At 44.4% G+C, this 23713-nt stretch overlaps 1 protein-coding gene across 6 annotated transcripts in view; it reads left to right on the top strand.

Moving 5' to 3' along the window:
- Positions 1 to 22247, top strand: part of ppfibp1b (PPFIA binding protein 1b) — a 22447-nt gene extending 200 nt beyond the window's left edge. Inside the window, exons 2-29 of one of the 6 annotated variants that reach the window (XM_080003045.1) lie at positions 7060 to 7141; positions 7877 to 8082; positions 9280 to 9369; positions 9495 to 9608; positions 10123 to 10254; positions 10969 to 11061; positions 11270 to 11362; positions 12094 to 12211; positions 12408 to 12440; positions 13518 to 13579; positions 13681 to 13765; positions 13938 to 14080; positions 14774 to 14886; positions 15210 to 15263; positions 15428 to 15488; positions 15832 to 16012; positions 16517 to 16549; positions 17186 to 17327; positions 17571 to 17702; positions 17861 to 18011; positions 18396 to 18507; positions 18690 to 18778; positions 19425 to 19547; positions 19669 to 19794; positions 20320 to 20508; positions 20675 to 20845; positions 21065 to 21130; positions 21230 to 22247. In XM_080003045.1, the coding sequence (XP_079859171.1) occupies positions 7078 to 7141; positions 7877 to 8082; positions 9280 to 9369; positions 9495 to 9608; positions 10123 to 10254; positions 10969 to 11061; positions 11270 to 11362; positions 12094 to 12211; positions 12408 to 12440; positions 13518 to 13579; positions 13681 to 13765; positions 13938 to 14080; positions 14774 to 14886; positions 15210 to 15263; positions 15428 to 15488; positions 15832 to 16012; positions 16517 to 16549; positions 17186 to 17327; positions 17571 to 17702; positions 17861 to 18011; positions 18396 to 18507; positions 18690 to 18778; positions 19425 to 19547; positions 19669 to 19794; positions 20320 to 20508; positions 20675 to 20845; positions 21065 to 21130; positions 21230 to 21313 (3060 nt within the window). In that variant the 5' untranslated portion in view covers positions 7060 to 7077 and the 3' untranslated portion in view covers positions 21314 to 22247. The remainder of the gene's footprint in view (positions 1 to 7059; positions 7142 to 7876; positions 8083 to 9279; positions 9370 to 9494; positions 9609 to 10122; positions 10255 to 10968; positions 11062 to 11269; positions 11363 to 12093; positions 12212 to 12407; positions 12441 to 13517; positions 13580 to 13680; positions 13766 to 13937; positions 14081 to 14773; positions 14887 to 15209; positions 15264 to 15427; positions 15489 to 15831; positions 16013 to 16516; positions 16550 to 17185; positions 17328 to 17570; positions 17703 to 17860; positions 18012 to 18395; positions 18508 to 18689; positions 18779 to 19424; positions 19548 to 19668; positions 19795 to 20319; positions 20509 to 20674; positions 20846 to 21064; positions 21131 to 21229) is intronic. The other 5 variants (XM_080003047.1, XM_080003046.1, XM_080003048.1 and 2 more) reach the window with 5 other exon arrangements.
- Positions 22248 to 23713: the final 1466 nt, after the last annotated feature.

The following is a 23713-nucleotide window of genomic DNA, read 5'->3' on the forward strand; positions in this document are numbered from 1 at the left end:
AAGTCTGTGGAGTCGTGTAGGCGCGTCGCGTCACGTTCCGTGGCGGGGGTGGTGGTGTTAGCCTGGAGGCGTGGAGGTCTGGAGGTCTGGAGGTTGTTTCTGTTTATAGTTTGGACCCGATCTGGTGAGCAGCTCACATCGGAACAAAACAGGCGTAACGTACCGAGGTGGGGGGGAAGAAAGTCACCCTACGCACAAAAACAAACAAACAAACAAAATGCCAACACACTTTTAAAAGTGTAAACAAAGAATAAACCAGTGTAGCTGCGGTTAGAAACCGTTCGGTCTTTGTAAATGACGGGCTTCTTGCAACTGCACCGGGGTTGTCCACAGGTCCTTGAAAACTCAGCCCTAACAACCGTTTGGCCCCGAGTGATTAAACAGCCTCCATCGTGCGTCTTGAGTCCGACGTTTTATCGGGAGTTTTGAAACCTAAATCTACCGTCGAAGTGCATAGTGACAGAAATCTGTCTGCGGTTCTTGTTAGATTTGTCCCATTTGTCCCCCCCCCAAAAAAATAATTACAAAGAAAGCCGTTCGAGTACATTGTATTGTGTGTTTTTATTTATTTGCTAGACACGTGTTCTGGCTGCGCGTCTCCTGCCTGGGGCTACGTCTTTTCCTCTGGATCGCTTAACGACGCTGTCAATCCAGATTCCCAAATCAAATGCAGTCATTCTCCGCCTGTGATTAGAAATCGCCGATAGTGTTTATTACACGGTACTGTACACGCTATACCCTCTGAATACTTTAATAAGATACTCACACACAAGAAAATGACACAACTTTGCTGTGATTCATTTTTTTCAAGGCAAAATGGAACTATGTTGCGATATCGATTTTATCGCCCTAACAAGATTCAACAGATTCAAGATTCAAGATTTTTTTATTTGTCACATACATGTACATACTTTCATACATATATGCAGTGAAATGTAATGCAACGCACCCGGTGATAGCACACAATATGTCCTAGGAAAAAATAAAAAATAAAATAAAAAGTAGAAAATTCCTTTCTAATAGACCGACTAACTCACTCCTAAAACGTAATACAGTAAGTGGAATACTTATAGAATAAGATAAAAATATATAGAATAAAATACAATAAAAATAAATTGAAATAAAATGGAATGGATAGAAGGAATATGCCTATGTATATACAGATATGTGCATTTAAAGTGGCATGTGAACTTTGTGAACTGTGACATGTGAACTAACTACTTGATTATTCGTTGTGGGCAAAGCAAGCATTGGCGGTGTTTTCAGTGACATTTCCGAGGAAACCTATCCCTCATTAGGCTGGCCACTGTGCCTGCAAAAGATGCATCCGACTGCCATTTATGAATCTCTTTAATTTTTTTTTGAATTTCTTGCTAATTTTCCAGGTGGACGGCTCGAAAAGTTAGCATTTTATCGTCGGCCGGTCGTTGCACAAGCAAAAGAAAAGTCCCGCATTGCCAGCCCCCAAGTAGGTCTTGTTGTTGAGTGGTATTGTGTTATGATCAGTTGGAAATAGCTGCAGGTTATTTCAGAGCAGTGCAAATACTCTATACCCGCCAGGCTGCCGCCAGGGGAAACGCATTTTAGGGATTCCTGCTTAAATCTTGTTGAAAATCTTGTAAAACCGGCCTTCACAATACAGCTGGAAGCAAGTTATTTGTAGGGATGCCTGTCAGTGGCCCACATTAAGTATTTCGTCTGAAAAGCTTACTATGAACCTACACATCAGTTCTAATAGTGATCACAGTGACTGTCGTTTTTCAGTGGTGCTTTATAGAATAACAGAATGTCCCTTGAATAGCATTGTTAGATTGTGTGGTTTCTCAAGCATTTCCAAGGTTTCTTTTTCTGCTCCAGGCTAAGATTTTCTGTCTGATAGCTGTAAAAGTGGGTGAGGTAGGAAAGCCACAATTGGGCAGCTCAAACTGACTGGTATTTTTTGGCATCACGGTATGAAAGTAAGCGTTATTTAGTCACTGTTTGTATGACGCACATCAGGGAGAGCGTTATTCATTATGTTGAATGATTTGAGTCAACCTATTGAATCACTTATTCCAAGCATTTTGGGTTTATATTTATTTTGGTGTAACCTTGATAAGGGGGCATTGTGTCTGGGGAAAGACTGTAGTCTAAACTATAAATTGTCTGGATTGTAAAGTCCTCACACCCAGAGCTTTTTACTGCCAGTCTAATCCGTCTCAACGCAGAGTCCTCTCTCTCTCTCTCTCTCTCTGTCTGCCATAAACGCTTCTTCTCTGTTTGAGAAAGTGGCCCCAAGGCAACCTTTTCTCTTTTTATGCAACAAAAGTTTTCTACTGGTCAGCCAGGCGGGGTTTTTTTCAGTCCTGCCTTAAAAGCCCCGGAGCTGACTTTTTTTTTTTTTTTTTTTTTAACTCCATTAGTGAAGTCTACACTTAGTTTTTTTCATTACTGTCTGCATGTCTGCATTTTTTTCCTGGCGGCTGTGTGGCTCTGAGAAGAGAATGCAGGCAGGTGTTTGAAACGCCCTGAGCTGCAGTCAAGCATGGCTATCTTGAGCCATCTTTATTCTCCCTCCGGCCCTCATTCTGTTTCTTTCACTCCGTCGCTCTCTCTCGCTCGCTCGCTGTCTACCCGGCCAGTAGGAACAATAGCCCTCTGTATGTCTTATGGTTGTCAATGCCACTTATAGGAGGAGACAGTGAGGGACTTTGTCTATGAGCGCGAATACACAAACGGATAGAGGCCAGTTGCAGCTACAAATCTCCCCCACTTTTGATATTCTCTTTGAAAAACAAGACGAAAAAGTGGAAATTGGTCTACCGCCTTTATTTTGTAAAGGCACAACTGAAATGCTTATAAGCGACGTTTAGAATACGGAGCCTCTCTTTCTTTGCGGGGATTATCTCTCTCTTTATTTACCGCTAACATTCCATGAAGGTCTTCCAAGTATTTAGAGTAGATTTTGTGTCTTTCCGTAACTAGACGTGCTTTGTACTGCAGTCTGTCTCAGTATCTTGGTTATACCGCAAAGGCACCAAGACCATTTCAGTCTGGATCTGGGATGATGCAACAGCCAGTGGAAAAGTATGTGGACATGCTTTTGTCTTGTGCTTTGACTCGGCAGCTAGTGACAAGTGAATAACAAGCAGCACATCTGGTCGGGGGCCATGTGTGTTTTGAGGTGCATTTGCTCAAATTAAAGTGTTGACGGCCCTAAATTCCAGTTCGATTGATGGATTTTAGTGTTGCCAGTTGGAGCATTTTTCTGTTGTCAAGTTGATCAAGCCATTTACGAAGAAAACAAACAAAAAAAAACGTTATGGTGTCAAAGGTCGGCCCAGGCCCATATTTATAGGATCATTTTACGACAGCCCTAAGAACTGGAATAGGAAAGCGTAAATGCTCCCCCGTCAAAAAGTAGATTAAAAGGATAGAAACCTCTTTAATTCTCTTCCATAACGGCCAGGTCTCTGTCATTTAAACCCCTTTCTCACATGGAATCCATAACATTGCTGGATAAAAATATCCTGCAAAAGCAGTAGGTAGTCAATCACACGTTGGCCTCCTTTTACAGAGAAGTTCCGTAACTATTACAGATACAGTACGTAATGGGTTAGGGTTAGTACATTATCCAGTGTAGGTGCCATCGTCTGGAAAATCTGCCGGTAACGGACGTACAATCTGAATAGGTTTGGATTTTTTTCCTGGCTCCGCGGCCAGGGCTTCGGTTTCCACCTCCCTGCCCCTCGGTTCCCTCCACTGAGTGAGGACTGAGCCCCCGTCCACGGTTGCAATAACCGTAACCCAATGTTATTAAATCAGTGTGATCGTTTTCAACCTGTCCCACACTCTCTGCCTCCGGAGGAGGAACTTTCTCCACCCGTTCTACCTCTCCCTGTCCGCTGGTTCCCTTTCAGGCTCCATGTTCTGGTGCAGCCAGCGGGCAAGCAAAGTGCTTGTGCCGATGTCACCGCACTCAAACCACTTTATACTTCCCGAACTGACATACACCATGTAGTGCCCATCTCCATCATCCCTAACTGTAATAGATATGTTCTGGGTCTGGGTGGCATTTTTAAGAAGTAAAAGGCAAAGCATTTAAGAATAAAAAGACCTGTCTCTGTAGAGACTGGATGTGTTTCAGTTTCTCCTCTTAACATCTGAGATCCAAGGTTCGGATCGGACTCACCTTTTTTCCGAATTATGATTTATTTATTTATTTATTTTTTCTCCTGAAAACATCATTTTTTAAATATTCGTAATAACACACTATTTGTGCTTTGCCTGTATTGGGATTCGGCTCCACCCATACTTTACGTGCTGTTCCCAGCAATGTTGCTGCTTCCATTCACACATACTTCCATTCACAGCTGTACCGGCATTTTCCCATAATTTATACTAGGTCGCGAGTGGGGAAATTTACGGAACAACCACACCGGCTTCTTTTCCACATGAGGCCAATTTGGAACATTTCCAGTAAATTTACAACTTTCAGTGCAAGTGGGAAAGGAGCTTTATATGAACTCTTGCATTGGTTAGAAGTCTTTTTATTTTTTAGGTTCGATTTAAGAGAAACCAAAACATCTGCGCGATTTCACAATTGAACTGCAGGATGATCTTCAGTAGAATGGAAACTAACGGAAAATATTGCTGTACACGATGAGTGTCCCAGAATAAAAGAAATAAATAAATAAAACTGGTACAAGACTATTCTATTTTAACAGGTTAATGAAATCTTATCTACGTATTACGATATCGTGTTCTTGTATATGGAGACTTCTTCTTTGAACCACTCCCGTTTGGGGTCGCCCCACCGTCTCATCTGTCTCCATCGCTCTCTCTGCATCTTCTTCTGTCACGCCAACCACCTGCATGTCCTCCCTCAGCACATCCATAAACCTCCTCTTTGGCCTTCTTCTTTTCATCTTGCCTGGCAGCTCCATCTTCAACATCCTTCTCCCGATACACCCGGCATCGCTCCCCCGCCTCTCTCGCTTTGTCTCCGAACCTGAGTTGTCGCTCTAATATTAGGAGTAATAATAGCGATTAATCCCGTTCATCCTCATGAACTCCCAACGACAAAATCTTGGCATCTTCAACTCTGACGCCTCCAGCTCCGCCTCCTGTCTTTTCGTCAGTGCCACCGCCTCCTGACCATACAACATAGCTAGTCTGGCTTCCACTTTTACCCTCCTGTGACGAATCGCTCCTGACACTTTTCTCCACCCACTCCACCCTGCCTGCACTCTCCTTCACCTCTCTTCCGCACTCTGTTACTTTGGACAGTTGACCCAGAGTATTTGAACTCATCCACCTTTTACCACCTCTCCTCCTTGCATCCTCACCATTCCGCCGTCCTCCTTCTCACTCACACACATGTATTCTGTTTTGCTCCTGCTGACTCTCATTCCTCTTCTCTCCAGTGCATACCTCCACCTCTACTCAACCTGCTCCCTAGTCTCACTACAGATCAGCGTCCTTTTTGCATAAGGCGACAGTCAGTCAATATACAAGAACCACACATTGCAGTTTTCTTGTTGCATGCGTTGGTCTCTGCTCCTGGTTTTACTGGTGACATTACCTCCGACCCCTCCTTTCAGGTTTCCCGAAGGTGTGATATTTTGTGCCTTCACAGAGTTTCCCCTCACACATACGTAGTTTATAAACATTAAAGTGTCACTGGAAACTCAGGAGTTAAGATTTGGGGGGTTTTACGCCAAGGAACGGGTTTATGTATAACCTGAGTCAACCTAAACTTCAAGGCCTTCCCTGAGATCCTGACTCTGTAATTTGCCCACAGTTTGAAAATACCACTTTGGTTTAAATTAGCACCCGCAGTGTTTTAAAATTAGTCTAAGTGCTGAATTGATAACCTCGAAAAAGCTAGTTTTCGTCCAGAATTTGCTTGTTTCTATTGCATGTTGTTCCTCTCAGCCAGTTGTGAAAATCCCGAACTTCCTTGTTTATTTATCAAAATAATGGAAACTGTTGCCATGGAAATGGCTGAATTATTGTGTGTTAAGAGTGGGCAGTAGAAATAATAAAAAAAGAAATAATAATAATAATAATAATAAAAATCTAAAACTATGCCTCCATGTCCCATCACGGGGGACTGACAGGATATGAGGCAGCTGATTAAAACGGTGTGCGCGTGTCCAATTCATGTGTGTGCGCGTTCGAGTCTGTGCATGCTTAAATACAACACCGCCTTTTCATTAAAGGTCCTCAGAGAGAAGAAGCGTTGTGCTGTTTGGGCTGATGTCCAGGCTCAGCCGTATAAAACTGCTCTTCAGTCAACTCCACACAGGGTTTCTAGACGTGGAACTAGTTAGTCTTCTCGTCACATCGCTGATATAACTCCAAAATAAAGACACCACACCAACGGTTTTAATACTACGCAGGATATATGAGTGGATTTTGAGGATGAGGGATCCTCTGTGTGTAGTGTGCTAAAAATAAGAATACTCATGAGGGACAGGAGAACATCTGCTGAAGTTTTGTCATGTTGCAGGACTGAATATGGCTCAGCTATTTTTTATTAACATATTGAATTGAATACAATGTAATTGGTAGAATTGTATTTCTTCCTTGCTTGTCATCTTACCCGATCAAGTATTTTGTTGTACATTAGTAAAATACAGTTGTGGCCTTAAACTTCTTTTTTTTTTTTTTTCATATTTTTGTTGCTCTTTGTCACATTTTCACTTTCAGAAAGGAAACATTTTGAATTAGGAGAAAAACAATGGGAATGGCAATTTTTTTTGAGTCAATGGGGCAGAGCTTTCATAATTATTGTATGTACCACATGTATTTTATTTTGAATTGGGCAAATTTGCCTTGATTTTTTTTGTTTTCTTATTTGCTTTTTGCTTCCTGTCCTGATAATGTGAAAAATGTTCATAACATGAAATGATTTTACCCAACCTTTAATGCATTTTTGATTATTCAAATACGGGTTTTTTTCTGCCTTTTGGTTTCTCTTGCCATCTCTAAATGTGACATTTTCACAGATTTTTTTAGCATTTGATTTCTTAGTTTTGCATTATCATTGAGCTATTGCATCTTTTGTTTCTCCAGCTGCGACAGGGATTGAAAATGATGTCTGATGCCAGTGACATGTTGGCGGCGGCCCTGGAGCAGATGGACGGCATAATAGCAGGTAAAGGTCTCCTTAAACACCTCACTCACCAAATTATGTTAGGCCAAATTATTCCACACTTTGTTTAAATTACATTTTCGTCCCTTGTGACTAAGAAAAAGAAGTTCAGCGATCTCATAGGTTGATAGAATTGTACCAAGTCACAAAGCATCAAGTCTGCCGCAGGCCTGCTGACCCTTATTAATTTTGAGCAGGCATCAAAGGGGTTTGGAGTAATTTCATTTTCCCGTGATGGTTTATGATAGGCTTGGCATTTCCGCAAGTTGCCTTAAATAATGTCCTTGATTCTATTTTTCTAATTTATAAATTCAACCATTAATTTCAAGCTGGCTGCCCAGTTTGACATCATCATCGTGCAAATTGTTCCAAGAAGAATATTAACAGCTCATACTTTCAGGTGTTAAGGATGTTCTTTTGGTTTTTTTTTTCAATAAGATGAAGTGTTTTTGAAATACGACGGATGTGTTAAAGTCATAGATTGGCTGGTTATAGAAAGCAACTTTCACTAAGAAATATGAAGATCGGCAGATTTAGATTGGTGTTTGGGTTATCCCTAGTCTCAATAGGATAATAGTTGGCAAGACTTCCATTTAGTAGCTGTGATGCTATGAATAGCACATGCAGTTTTGGTCAATAAAATAATTCCAGTCAAAATGATGACTACATGGAATCTTGTGATGTCACACATCTTTACTCCAGTCTCACTCAAACTCTTCTCCCTGCCTTCTCTCTCAGGCTCCAAGGCTCTGGATTATTCCAATGGCATGTTTGACTGCCAGTCGCCAACCTCCCCTTTCATGGGGAGCCTGCGGGCGCTGCACCTCCTGGAGGACCTGCGGAGCGTTCTGGAGCTGATGGACACGGAGGAGAGGGAGGGCCTGCGCTGCCAGATCCCCGACTCCACGGCCGATAGCCTGGTCGAATGGCTCCAGGGGCATCTGGTGAGATAAACCCCGCCATTTAAAAACACACATATGAGTTAAACGGAGCACACGAGAAAAAATAAAAAATAATAATCAAGCAAGATAACACACGCGCGCAAATGACATTAAAAAGAACCGACCGCTCGAGTGTTGAGCTCGGAGCGGTAATGGCTGAAAGAGCCTGCGTGGAGTTGTTAAAACAGTCTGATCATATTTCAGCCACATGACAGTTCTACCTTAGTGTGGCGCAGGACGGTTGGGTTTGTCTAAATTTATAAGGTGTAAACACAGGGCAGCTGTCTTGTGATGCAAATCCCTCTGTCATAATGTTAGGTTAAGTTGACAGAGACCGCTTCCCTCCTTCTCTCGTCACACAAGTTACTTTGAATACCAGCCACATCGGTCAAAAAACACGTATCAGATTGATGAATTGTTTTTTGTTTGTTGTTTTTTTTTTTTTTGTAAAAGCTTAACTTTTACATATTGTACAATTTATTTTCAGTTCCAAGTCTGTGATTCTCTGATTTTCTATATATTGTGTGTATAAAGACAAAAATAAACTGCCCCAAAATGTTGTTTTCTGACTCTGCACATACGTGAAACCTTGTGAAGAATAGTTTTGTAAAAGTGTTGGGCCGCATTGGGTCATTGGGTTTGCTTGTCATTGTGACTAACTCTCTGAGTAGCATCAAAACTTTGTGACTACAGAAGAGCTTTTGCCAGCCAGCCAGGCGGACAACTGTTTTGTTTGCTAAGCAAAACATGACGGCCCTCCTTTGCGGAGTGTTTTGGGAATGAGAGATGAACTGTAGGTGTTGCCAATATCCCAGTCGGTGCACTCTGGGAACCTCGCTGATAACTTGGGAGCCAGTGTGGTGCCTCTAAAAACCAGTTGGCCGCATGCCAGACGAATGCCTGCGTTTATGTGTAATGCCGTGACTCACTCGAGCCAAACACGTCGAAAACGGGCCTCCTCCTCAGCCTTGTAAGGCCTTGTGGGTGGAGGATGATATTGTTCAGCGAGGCACGCTGTCACATGAAGCTTTTAACGTGAGATTGTTATCAGGCATTAAAGCATTCAGGACCGTGGGTCCTCAAGTGCCAGTAGGAGTCCAAGTCAGGTGACGCATTTGATAATGAACATAGTTTATTGACGAGGCTTAAATATCCGTTCATCTTTATGCCTTCTTTTCCACTCCATGCCCATCTGTGCAGTCCAATGGACATATCTCACTGGGAGGGGGCGACCACTACCAGGAGAGACTCTCTCGCCTGGAAAGTGACAAGGAGTCTCTCGTGCTTCAGGTAGCCTGAAACTTCAGCGCATGCAATATTCCTCATGCGTCAGCTTCCTAATACAGGACATCAAACTATAATAACCACTTTATTTTTTTTTTTTTTTTCAAAACCCTGTTGCCTCCTTTTTCCAGGTGAGTGTGCTGACAGACCAGGTGGATGCTCAGGGAGAGAAGATCAGGGATCTGGACTTGTGTCTGGATGACCACAGAGAAAAGCTCAACACCACTGAGGAGATGCTGCAGCAGGTATGTCAACAATCTAACTGTACGCAATGAGCACAAAGTAATTTTTTTTATCAAAGATTGAGAGCCATTCAGCGTGTCCGTCTCTATGGAGAGAAACGGAACGATGTGTTCCCGGCTGTTTTCCATTACCTCTTCCCACAAGGAGCTTTGTTGACTCTCCAGTGGCATGTCCATTTGTGTTGAACAGAAATGTTTTGGCCAGCGGAACATCAACAAATCTTCACAAAATGAACAGCAAGTAGATAATCGTACTTCGACAACATACTTGAGGGCTATATTTGGTTGACCGATTGATCTACAGAAATTGCCGGCGGCGAAGGTGTCATTTTCAGATTTGCGTTAAATAGACACATCAAGGAGAGTTGATTCAGGACGGTGAAATAGTGGTTCCAGTGTTTACATCTGTGCCGGTGAAGCCCCAGCGGACCCATCGTTCTGGCCCCTCTGTGGAGGAAGGCAAAACCAAAAGAGACAGAGGCCGGCGTAAGAGTTGTAATAACATGTGCGATTGCAGGAGTTGCTGTGCCGAACGGCTCTGGAAACACAGAAGCTGGACCTCATGACCGAGGTGTCGTCGATGAAGCTGAAGCTGAACGCCATGGAGAAGAACAGACTGGACCTTGACGACGGGTTTCGAGACAGCGAGGTATGTCGAGATGATCCGCAGGAATTCTCTGTCTCGGTCTTTTTTCTTTTTTTTCCTTCAGCCAACATGTGGGCACGCACACACACAGTAATGTCAGAGGGATGTCTTGTGATGGTCTTGTCTAGTTATGACCCTCTGCCCCATTAGCCTTTTTATTTATCTCTATCTTTTAGTTTTTTTCTTTTTTTTGTTGTGCGATTTGGGTTTTAGATTTTACCGTCAAAGTTCTGTCTCAATCAGTGGGATGTGAATCTTTTGTTTACTGGAGAATTCTGGGCGGGGGCATTTTTGGATCAAGATAAAAGTGTCCATGGAAAGCTTTCAAACACATTAGGTTATGGCAGCTGCATAACAGTCGGTTTCAGTTCTCCGGAACAACAGGCTGCTGTCCACGTTCCGCTTCATCCACTTTTTCCCACTAGCAGCTTCCTCTCAGGTCAAATCTGTGAAGGCTTTGGGGAATTCTAACTCTTCAGGGAAAGGAAAGCGGGGGTTATCATAATACAGCGTAGCCGCCCCCCCCCCCCCGGTAATGTTTTTCCAAACGTGCAATCTCGATTGTTTACATCATCATTCGTGACAATTCTAAGATAAATCTCAGACTTGATTATAGAGCGGAGTTGCCTTTTCATTTCAGAGCATTTTTATTTATTTATTTATTTTCTCGTTCTTTTTGAGTTCTGTTGCGCTGACGCAGGTTTCGTCTTCTTTTAGGACTTGATCCTTGAAATTAACGAATTGCGGTACAGACTGACGGACATGGAGGGTGAAAGACTACAATATGAAAAGAAACTCAAGTCCACAAAGGTGAGTTGTCGCAGCGTTCACATACGTTTCACTGCTTTGCTGCTTGTCGATCGCTGTTTTGAAAGGAGCGCGCTCCAAATTGTTGCGACCAAGTGGCGAGAGTCCGCCAGCTTTTTAATTTGACTTCCTTCTTCCCACCGTCTTTCTCTTCTTATCTTTCACCTGTGATGTCTGTTTTCTTTTTTCTTCTTGGCAAACCTACCGCTAGTTGCTCATGGCCAAGCTTTCTAGTCAGAAAATCAAAATGGGCCAGTTGCAGTATGAGAAACAGAGGAAGGAGCACAAACTCCAAGCTACGAAGGTTGGCTTTTTTAAGGTTTCCTGTCCTGCTTGCCATATGATTTTGGTTTCTGGCCTCCCTATCGTTTACTGTAAATGTTTTTTTTTTTTTTTTTTTTTTTAAGAACCTGTGTGCAGTGTGTTTTAAACTTTTTTTTTTTTTTTTTTTTTTGTCGTTTAAAGTCTCTTCAGTTACCATCCTCTTGGGTGCATTAAAAAGCCACAATCAAATGAAGAGGGTGGCATTCTATCTTCTATTTTTTTGGGCTGAATCCCCACAGATACAGTTAAACACACAGTATCGCACACTTCTTCAAACCACAGGAATGCTCTAATTTAGGGCTCATACACCCTCCTTTGGTAAGAGTTCAGGCTGGTTGTCTGTATCCATGTTTCCTTCCTCTTTTTACATGTCCCGTGAATGAAACATTTCCTTTTTTGTTTTCTTCTATATTCAGTAACTCCTCCTCCAATATTGTTTTGGGTTCCTCGACGCTTGAGCCCACCCTTGTTCCGTCCTTTAAACACGTACCGTGTTGTGTTGTTGAGTGCCTCTGGCCGTGCTGATGCAGCAACTCCACACTTACCCCTACCCTCCACATGCACACACCCATCCGTGTGTGTGTGTCTGTGTGTGCCACGTCGGCGTCTTTGAATCTGTTTTGTGGTCTGTTTGTTGTGGGTGGGTGGGTGGTTGTGTTGGGGAGGAGGATGGGTAGAAGTTCCATACCGTTGTGGTGTGTTTTTTAACAGGAGGAGCTGGCCGTGCTGAGGAGGCAGCTGGAGGGCAGGGGCGGAGAGATGAGGAGGCTGGAGGAGGAGGTGGCCTTCAAACCCATCGCCTCCGGTGCCGTAGACTCCGCAGACAGAGGTGAGACTGAGCACCTCTCGTTTCCCTTCCTGAAGAGCCTTTGATGCACTAGTTGTACAAAACTGTGTGTTTTGTTTTTTCCCCATTATAAAAATGGATTCGAGTGTTTGATATTTGTTCTGACCAAAGGAAGTACTCCCGATATGTCCGGCTGTTCTCCAGAAACCAGTTTTTGTCTCGTTTGTCTCTCATCCAGACGAAACTCTTAGAAAGAGGCTGAAAGAGAAACGTAAGGGGGGCCTGCGTTCATTATTGCGCTTGACGATCTCAACCCCTGTTGCATGTACAGGCATGAGCCACCAGAATCCTGCTTGTCCATTATAACCAGAGCGCTAATACCTGACTGAGCGCCACCTGCCTCTTACCCTGTGTAACTGTCAGGCAACTTCTAGGATTTTTAATTTAACCAATAAATGTTTTGTTTTGTCTGTTTGTTTCATACCGCCGGCCTCGAGCAGCAGAAAGGAATGTTTGCTGTTTTGCTTTTGTTTTGTCGACAGAAATGAGGAATGAATGTCATTGAGCGTCCTCCACCCCCCTTTCCTCAACCCTTCAGGCTCTGCACCGGCCACCCTCGCATCCTCCAACAAACCCCCTAAACACCCCCCCCATTCTGCACCTCCTCCTTCCTCCTTCCGTCAATACCCGCTGTTTGCTCTGCTAACAGCCTGTGTTGATCTAAAGTTCTGTGTTTTGTCATTATGTGTTAATATAAAGGGGCTCAACCTTCCAGTGCTCTTCATGGAGTCTTGTTTTGGCCCTGGTAGAATATTTAATTTTTTTTTGCTTGCGTTCAGTAAGAGTTTGTACAGTAAAAATTGTCAAGGGCGTTTATAATCAAAGCTACTTTATGATAGTTAATAATATAAATATCAAACACAGAGGTAGTTCCTTTTTATTTCCTTGTCCTAGATCAAATATAGCTGCAGATATGTATACGTTTAAAGGATTTTTCAAATTTTGCCTGGAAGGAAAGCTCAAGTTGGCGATGGACTGTTGACCACTTTCTATTGAAGAGTGCAGCGTAGTTGAAAATGTCTTGCCACTAAGAAATGTTTATCCAGTCTACATTCCATTTCATATAAGGAGGCAATGTATTATTAATGTTAGAGATGGAATAGATAAATGTCCTCTAACAAGTTGCTCTAAATGACAGCAGTGACTGATGTTTGGGTATATCCAGTATCTCCAACACGTAGTCAGGGCGTGTGTGTCCAGACGTACCTCAGCCTCCACGTCTGCCGTCTACAGTTCACGCTGTGGACTGTGTTGTCTTTTGTCTAAATTCCTTTTCTCTCTTTAATAGACGTGGAGGTTCAACGAATGAAAAAGGCCGTTGAGTCCCTGATGGCAGCCAACGAGGAGAAGGTAACTTTGCCACCTTGTGCTTTGGAGCCCCCCCCCCCCCCTGTGGAGCAACTTTTCTGACCGGAAATGAGTCCTTCTACTTTTCCACTGTCTCCCTACAGGATCGAAAGATTGAAGAACTGAAACAGTCGCTGCTGCGGTATAAGAAAGTCCAGGACATGGTGATGTCTGTTCAAGGGAAGAAAGGTGAGATGAGAGTTTGGTCGTGACTTATTGGTTTATTGAAGGTGAAGCTGTGCGTTTCCTGTATTTGTAATCAGATTCGATTTTGTGATGGAATTAGAATAAGTTACTTTCATGTTAGCTCTCACATCTGGGCTGAAACGTAACTCTTTTTTTTTTTTTTTTTTTTTCCCAGAAAAAAGCAAAGACGGTGAGAATGCTGAGGCTCTCGGCGAAGGTTCGATCCCCATTTGTATGTCTTCCATTCCCTGTGCCAGTGAGTCTGAAAGCCATGATGCTACCGGCACTGAAGATGGAAGAGAAAGTAGCCCAGATGAGGTGTGTGTGTGTGTGTGTGTGTGTGTGTGTGTGGCAAAGCGTGACTCAATTTCAACATCACTTGGATCAAGATTTCATCAATGTCTAAAAAAAAAAAAAACATTAATTTACATGTTATTATAATGACTTTGGACTTTTCCAAATCAATCTACGAACATGTATGACACTTGCATGGCCGACCCAATTAAGTCATCTTTCTGGGGTTCCCACCACTGTCAATACAATCTGTTGAGTTCTAACATCTGAAGTGGATATTAGTACTGTGTCCCAAAATGTTGAAATCAGCAGTCGATCAGGGTAGAGAAACCAAGCCATGTACTGTCCTGCCAGTATAGATAAAATTTATACTAGGTGTGCAGTTAACATTTACCTGATCCAGAATGTCCTTCTTGTTGACATGGCTCACATATGAATAGCCTTGATTTAAAATACATGCTTTAGGAGTTCCTATTTCCTAAAGCTGGAAACACTTAAATGGTGAATGAGATTTTGCGGATTTTTCCATGAGCATTCTCAAAGGTTTCCCTATGACTAAATGACATCATCTTCGCACGCTTTCTGTGAAGAGAGCTGGACTGCTCCATACTAGAAATAAACTTTCATAGAAGGGTATTGAGAGCATTCTGTATTTAGGTTCTCTGCGCATCTGTTTTTTATATTTATCTATTTTTTCTGATTGTGGACTGAACCCAGGTGGAGAGTCTCAGCGGAGGAAATGAACTTCCTACGCTGATGAATGGCACCTCTGACGGGGCGACCTGCGACCCAGAGAGAGCCCTGGAGTCGGCCCTGACGCATCTGGAAAGGTTGGCTCGGCACTGGGCCTCACCTCCTTTCGCTGGGACTGATTGGGAGATGGCATTCTATAGATGTAGCGTGTCGTGAAGGCTCAACTGGCTGGCGGAAGGGCCATATCCTGTTCATGCTAATCAGATGCATAGTGTGTGTGTGTGTGTGTGTGTGTGTGTGTGTGTGTGTGTGGGTGACGTTGTTATTTTCACCACGTTCTGCTTCCCAGCTGCTCAAAAATGCCACAGCATTTGCAAGTTGCAGTTTCCGCCTCTGACTAGTGTGCAGCTCCTGTCTTGTCTGTGTTTGCATGCCAACGCCTGCCTTGTCTGCTCTGCAGTAAAACCCAGAGTGAGGAAGCTTCGCAGGAGCCGTCGCTGTGTTCCACACCAGAGTGAGTCCACGCGAAGCAGCGTGTAGCGTCATGTAACTCCAGGATGGAATCTCCCCAAATTTTATGATTTCAGACTTATGACGCAATATTTGGCTTGCGCCGACGAAAAAAAAAAAAGAAAAAAAAAAGATCTCACCTGCGCTGTTATGACCTCATCTTTTCAGCAATGAAGATACCGCCAAGTCGGGTGTCCAGGATGACCTGGAGTGCAGCAAGGGTGAAAAGGTGTGTCATTTCCCTCGTTTTTTTTTTTTGTATTTTATTTATTTTTCTCATTAAAAACAAATCTTTCTCATCAACACATACGCTTGAAGAATTTTTTTTTTTTTTCTTTGTTCCATTTATTTACTTATTTATTTTTAAGTATAGTTTGCTCTTATTGAGATGGGGTTTCATTTTCTTGGATATAACGACAGATATGTTCTAATTATTTATCTTTCCCTGTCCTTTTCACAAACATCTTCGGCTTGCCCTATGAAAATATTTAAGCAGTTTCTGACTTTCATGGGAAATATGGAGATTTTATCAGATGAGTCTTATCTTTATTTTATTTGTTTTCCTTCATCAGAATAAGGCCGACGAAGAGATCAGTAAGATTGGAGATCATTTATCCAAATGTTCGTCCGCCACCTTGCCGGCAGCCAGCACAGCAGATGACAGCTTTGGCACAAGAAAAGCCCGTTCCTCCTTTGGGAAGGGTTTCTTCAAAATACGAGGGGGGAAGAGGACAGCCAGTACTCCAAACCTTGGTAAAATAAAGGACTTTATGTTTCAGCTTTGGCATGGATGTCTTTTTTGGGACTTTTGGGCAATATTACACTAGTGAGTTTACTCTGCTGGGAAACTCGGCAATCTATCGAAGTATCCTTTGTTCGAGATTCCACTACATATTCTATTTATACAGAAGTCGTTTCCTAGAGTTTGTTTTCTGTCGGCTTGGACAGGTTTTTCGTTTTTCTGTTTTTTTTTATGGTACCCAAGCCACTCCCAAAGAATATACACGCCAAGACCATAATTTCCAGCCCACAGAAACTTCGCTGCACATTTAATTATGGAAGTGTGTGTGTGTGTGTGTGTGTGTGTGTGTGTGTGTGTGTGTGTGTGTGTGTGTGTGTGTGTGTGTGTGTGTGTGTGTGTGTGTGCGCGCCCCAGTCCCCTTTTCCGAGTGTGTTGTCCCTCAGATAATCTCTAACCTCTGTCTCATTCCTTCTTTTGTGTTGGGCCGTTTGGTGTGTGCTTTGTAACACGGGAAGACCGCAGCTGGAGTGCAAGTGCGCCTATGCTAGGTACAGTATAGATGGCAGGTCGGGGCCACTTTGCGAAACAAAGCTACTGAGCACAGCCTGCGTCTCTTTCTCTCAAGCCTCAGCTGACACCCTGTGTCTTCAGTAGCGCAGCAATGCTACTTTGGAAGTGTTTGTTCTAAATGGCTTTGAAAAAGCACCATTGTATGGCCCGCATACAGCAAGCGTGTCTGTGTGCATGCGTGTTTTTTTTTGTTTTTGTTTTTTTTCTGTCTTTCTAAAGAATCTACTTCTCTTCTTCAATATCTCTCTGCAGCTAACTGATTTTTTTAATTTTTTTTAATTTTTATTTATTTATTTTTTCTACTGTTTGGTGGAGAAGCCGACCGTCACTTGAAATCCGCCGCTCTTTCATCACGCGAAACCAGAGTGTTTCGCTTGTTTGCGACGAAAAGCTTTTAACTGTTTCATGGCTTCTCGTCACTAAATGTCGCCGCGATGCATGCGCTCTAGACTAGACCAGGGTGCCGTCCATGCCCGTCTCCATGACCTCCACGTCTGCCAGGCGGTTGTCACATGCCCGCACGTGGAGAGATTGCGTCCGAAAAACTGGCGCGGGCCGTGCGGCCGGTGTCTGTCCGATGCTGACAAAGATGTTGTGCTTCCTTGATGGTACAGCTGAAACGGAACAGCAGGGCACCGACCACCTGGATTTGGCGGGGTTACCTCAGAGGTCGGCCAATAGCGACAGCACCCACACGCTACCAACTACACCAGAGGGCAAGAAAAAGTCCAAGGGCATTAAGAAACTATTTGGAAAGTAAGTACCGCTCAGTTCATTCCGTAGAAATTAGTCATTTGGCTGCTATCAGGTTATGGAAATATTACAAAGATAACACCGATATACCTTTTACATACACCACATACCTTTTCAGATGATTAACATCTCAACTTAATGCTCACTGACCCGGCCGGCAGTGCAGATGGATGTGCGATGCCCTCCAGGGGTGGTTGCGTGGGGATCTCTTTTCTTTTCTTTTCTTTTCTTTTCTTTTCTATTAAGGCTGAAAAGAAGTCAGTCAACCACGTTCAATCTGGATGACAACATCTCGGAAGGAGAGTTCAAGAGGGGAGGCGTGCGAGCCACCGCGGGTCCCAGACTGGGTTGGTCCCGTGACCTCCAACATGGCAACAAGTAAGCATGCGCCGTCGCCCTGTTGTGGAACACAGGATGCGGTTTCTCTATTTTTATTCTGTGGTGGAGGCGAGCTGAAAATACTTGGGCTGTTGATTTAACGATCCGGGCGTGTAATTATTAAATTTTCTCCGGCTTGGATTTCTTTTTCATCCCAGTGACCTGGACGCCCCATTTGCGCGTTGGTCGAGGGACAAGGTGTGTGACTGGCTGCAGGAGCAGGGTCTGGGTCTTTATCTGAACATGGCCAGGATATGGATCTCCTCCGGGCAGACGCTGCTGCAGGCCTCGCAGCAGGACCTGGAGAAGGTGAGGGCGGGGCAAATCCCCCCTAAAAGCACGAGTTTAAAAGCTACCGTGTAGATTCTTTGACAACTGTGATTCTCAACCTTATTGTTGGATATGATTTAGTCCGAACCTACCATGCGTGGGACCTCTTGAAGGACCGTTGTACCCCATGCTGTTCTAGAAGAATGTCCCGCCCCCTCCCCGCGTTGTTGTAGCCAGCTCTTTGACTCGGGCAGTTCCGTCTGACCGTTTGTACGGCGCTGCAAAGCGAGAAGGGGTGGCGCTCAGGGCAGTGTGAAATGAATGGAAATAATCCTTGTTGTCAGGCTAACTGTGTCTGAGTGGAGCCCCAGGGGCCGCGGCAGCGTACAATCATCCTCCACTTGTCTCCCCGTGTGCGCTCAGGAACTGGGCATAAAACACCCGCTCCACCGAAAGAAGCTGCAGCTGGCACTGCAGGCGCTGGGATCAGAAGAAGAGGACAATAAAAGCAAACTGGATTACAACTGGGTGACTAGTGAGTACCAGGGAATTAAAACTAGGGGTCTCAATTTGGACGACGTGTTTTATGAGTTTTAGAAAATTTGAAGATTAGTCTTTCCAAGAATGACGTGTATTTAACGGACCCGTTCTCCATCTACAACTCTCGCCCCTCCCCTTCCTCTTCCTCTTCCTCTCCCTCTCCCTCTCCCTCTCCAGGGTGGCTGGATGACATCGGCCTGCCTCAGTACAAGACCCAGTTTGATGAGGGGAGGGTGGACGGTCGCATGCTTCACTACATGACAGTGGTGAGTGCTGAGCGCTCGTCTCCCCGGGGCCCCGTTGATAAATGGCGTTAATGATTTGGGATGCCATCTCACATTAGGTGCACGGAGTCTTATTCCGAGTTGGCCTCGCCTCACCCTCCTTCATTTCTGTGATTATACTGATGATGCATCACATCCTTCTCTAACCGTGGCTCCATTCTCCACAGTTTCAGGGGTTCTAATTCATGGAATTATGTTCTGAATGTATGGTAGCTTATGCAGTCAGGTCTAGCTTATATTTTATTTTATTTGGCTACCCAGCTCGTTACACTCCGCAGAGACAGTCGCAAAACCTTAAAGAAAAAAACAAAACAACCTGAAGACCCTGCTCTTTCGGAAACACCTGAATACCCGATCCTATCTGAGCTACGACTTACTATTGTTGTGCTTATTGATGTTGACTCGATTAGTTCTAAGTTGTTGCGCTGACACATTGCACCTTCCAGCTATCTTGCACTTGTATCTGGTTGGATTTAGAAACGCGTTCTCGGGCGCCTAAATCCGAGCTTGCTCCGACAGTCGATGTCAGCTTTTAATTGTTTCCTTTGGACAAAAGTGTCTGCTAAATAAATTAATGTAATTCAGTTTCAGATTTGGTTTTCTTGAATGCTTCTCCGCGTTTCCTCAGGACGACCTGCTGTCCCTGAAAGTGGGCAGTGTCTTGCATCACCTCAGCATCAAGCGAGCCATTCAGGTGCTGCGACTCAACAACTACGAGCCCAACTGCTTACGCCGTCGACCTTCTGACGAGGTGGGGTTCAATTCGGGGTTTGAGCCCCGTCCCTCACGCTCCGGCAAACTTTCCTCTAAAATGATAGCGCGTGCATTTGTGCAAATTAATTCTTCCTCCCTCTTGTCGCCCGGCGCCCCAGAACAACATTACGCCCGCGGAGATCTCTCAGTGGACGAACCACAGGGTGATGGAGTGGCTGCGCTCGGTAGACCTGGCTGAGTACGCGCCCAACCTCAGAGGCAGCGGCGTGCACGGCGGCCTGATGGTGAGAAGCTGAAATTTCGGTCGGCCTAAATTCCGAACTTCAAGTCAGATGACTTCGGAGGCGCGTTTTCAATGTCCAAATGAAATCACAGCGCTATTAATACAACCGAGCATTCCAACAACATTAAACCTGTTTATTGTTACCATGTGTTTTCAGTCCTGTCTTGTGTAGTGTGTGACACTCGACCGTGTTATTTTTTTTTTTGGTCGCACCCTGCCAAGAGTCTGTCTGGCACCGGGACAGAACATGTTGCGATGATTGACAGCGCGCAGTGTTTTGAATAGGAGGGCAAATGCTTAAATGGTCTTTGGGGGGGGGGGGGGGGAACCAAAATGAATGTCCAGATGGAGATGTTTACCGCAGCCTGTACAACTAAAACAGTGCGTTAAAATGAATCTCCTTCAGTGTGTGTCAGTCAGACTTCAGTGACCCAACCGTCATCTGGTCTCCTGTCAGTGTGGGAGGGGGAGATTCGGCAGTGGTCGCGCTTACATTTCCTACCCCCTTTCCTCACCTTCCCCTCAGGTCCTGGAGCCCCGCTTCAACGTGGAGACGATGGCGCTGCTGCTCAACATCCCTCCCAACAAGACGCTGCTGCGCCGCCACCTGGCCACGCACTTCAACCTGCTGATCGGCACGGAGGCCCAGCAGCTCAAGCAGGAGTGCGTGGAGAACCCGGACTACAACCTGCTCACGGCCACCGCCAAGGTCAAGGTAGGACGCGGAAATAATGCCACAGGGTGCCAACGGTTCTGTTAGGAAGCCCCCCGCCCCCGAACTTCCTATAAATGCCCGGGAAATGTACCAACGTTAGTTCATCGAGAAACTGCTAATACGCTTTTGTTTTTCCCGATGCCCTGCTCCCCATCACGTCCTCCAGCCGAAGAAGCTGTCGTTCGGCGGCTTCGGCGGTTTGAGGAAGAAAAGGCAGGACGACAGCGAGGAGTATGTGTGTCCCATGGATGTGGAGATGCCCAAGGGACGCAGCTTCCAGAAAGGCTTCGGAGTGGAGCTCCAGATCTACGAGGACGACCTGGACCGACTCGAGCAGGTGAGCAAGGAGAGTTCCCGGCGGCTTGTCGAGCTTACATAGAAGTTCATGGCAGCGATGGCCCTTTCCCTTTTTTTTTTTTTTTTTTAAATGCTATTTTTATCTCTAGTCTAGATCTTCAGGGTCCAGAGGGTCCGAGTTGATGTTCCCACGCTAAATCCATTTATAGATTTCTTTATACCATATCATGTTTACCGTTTGGTTTTCCTCTTTGTGCAGATGGAGGACTCTGAGGGAACAGTGAGACAGATCGGAGCTTTCTCCGAGGAGATTCAAAACCTAACTGTGAGAACCTTTGACACAATGATCATTGTGAATGCCATCGCCGCATCCGTTGCTGATTGTCATCACGAGGCTTACTTTCGTCCGTGTTACTCTTTGCAGAGCATGCTGAAGGATGACGAATTCTTCAAGGAGATTTCCAATTCTCCTAATCCCAGCGTAACAGATGAGGAGTCCACTGCATAAACATCCTGTGAATGACTGCGCTAACTCCGCTCTCCAGCACGCAGACCCGTTTCCGTTAGTTTTACATCATCATATGAGCCAGAAGTGTTTGTAAGGTTTTTTTTCCGATTTTTACTTCAGTGTTTTATTTGTTTTGTTTTGTTGTTGTTGTTGTTTTTTTATAAACCTGCTCTCCAGTAGCCACTATTCCTCCTGAAATGTCACTCCATTTCAACAGTTCTCTAACAACGGAGAAAAAAAAAAAAATTAGGACAACAACACTCGCTTCCCTGCCAGCTGGTTACTGGAGGCATTTTTTAATTTTTTATTTTTTACTCCTTTTATGGGGAATATGTATATTCCTTGTTTAATTGATACAACAGCCAGCAGCTAAAATTTGCATTGCATGTCAAAAGAGTTAATATATGTCCAGTAAAAGTATGCTGTTGATGATATTAATATTGAAACAGAGAATTTATTCAGATGTAATGTGCTGTGCAGATTTAGCTTTTTTTTTTTTCTTCTTTTTTTTACTGAATTGACTGTAAAAAATCTTCAAAACAGCTGCTATGTTTTATACTGAAAATGCAGAAGCCAGTTTTATTAAATGTAAAATGTCTTATACTGTATTTTTTACCTTGCCTTGCAATTCTTCACATACTACGTCTTGGCAGTCATTCGCACCAATACACCTAACCCTACACAACACTATGAACAATTTATTGTTTATGATATTTAATCCAAAATATTAACAGAAGGTAGCAGCTTGCCATTCTTTAAAACTATCATTTGATTCAAAATGTGATTTGTTTTTGCTTTTTCACATAGTGTTTCCACACATTCAGACTGGAGAAGTGTAGTTATCATATGGTTGGTAATGTTATACAGCTGAGGAGGCAGTATGTGCTGTATATTTGTACCTTTTCTAAGTTCAATAAAGTTGTTTGACCACTGATGTTGCAGTCGCGCACACCCAGAACTCATACTCGGTACCTACACCACACAATAGGCTGAGGGTTTGCGGGACGGGTGGGCACAAGCTATGTGGGTAGGGATGTGGTGGGTGGCTTTGATCTTGCCCGTCACACTCCTGAGCCAACTTGCTTCTCCTCCGTCCTGAAATTTTAATACCACTTATATTTGCTTAGAACACATACGTTTGTACACAAATCTTACTCGGAACAACACTCCGCCAGACCATGGTCTGCACCCCAGCACCGTCCTGGATACATCCCTCTCCTTTCCTCCCTCATTTACTACCATAACTATGACAGGAAGAGGCCACATGCCCAATTGCTGTTCCAGTTTGCTGGACTTGATACACGTTGTCGTCCGATGTTTGTTTCTATGTTTAATTGTCTCACCCGTGGTGATTCTCACCCTCTTGGAGTAGTGATTAGTAGTTTAGAGACCAAAACATGGTAAGATTGTTCTCCATAGAGAGGGATTGGTGGTGTGTGGCAGTTTCTCCTACCACCCGCCACCCAAGTGGCGTTTTCAGGGCCCTACAGCACTGACACACAGAAGACAGGGGTTGTAAACACTAGTTTATTGTGGAGAGTAGGCCAGCTGGAATAAGCCCAGGAGCAGATAGAACATGTCATGACGCAGGCTCCTATCCTGAGTGTGTAGGGAGGGATGGGGGTTTTAACCAGTTGCTTGTTAGACCAACCAACGAGCAACAGGTATGCAGCCACCCTGATCCCAATCACCTTGATCCAGGTCAGTTGAACTCCACTTGCAGACTAACTCTGTCCTAGATGCCATGGCATACAAATACTCTGTGTTGTATGCCCAGCATGCTGACAGCATAGGTTTACAGGTTTAATAAATACATAAATAAATGCAACCTTGCTGAAAAAGCTTATTTTTTTTATTTTTTAGGTGTGTGTGTGTGTGTGTGTGTGTCTGTGTGTGTGTGGGACATCTGGAAGTGGACCCCCCAGAGGATTAAGTTCTTGATCCAGGGGGTTTACGATGTCCTCCCCAGCCCATCCAACCTGTTCACATGGGGCAAAGTAGAAACACCAGCATGTCCCCTTTGTTCCAAAACAGGTACCCTCGAGCGCATCCTGCACAGTTGCTCAAAGGCACTGAGCGAAGGACGCTAACGCTGGACACACGACCAGGTCCTCAAGTCCATCGCTGAGGCAATCAGCGACAGCAGATACACCCACGCTACAGCCAGGAGGATCGAGTTTGTCAAGGCAGTAGAGAAGCCACGGAGCAGACCCAGGAACTGCTCTGTTGGGCTGCTATCCACAGCACGAGACTGGGTGATGACAGTTGACCTCGAGAGGCAGCTGAAAATTCCATCACACAAAAGAAAAGCCAATTCAATGATAATTACCTGAAGTGCTGGAAACTTAATCTTAATCTGTGGGAGCCTTCGGAAGCAGCTGCCCAGATGTTGATGCAGGT

Source organism: Zeus faber, assembly GCF_960531495.2.
Source record: "Zeus faber genome assembly, chromosome: 6".
In the NCBI taxonomy this organism is placed as follows: Eukaryota; Metazoa; Chordata; class Actinopteri; order Zeiformes; family Zeidae; genus Zeus; species Zeus faber.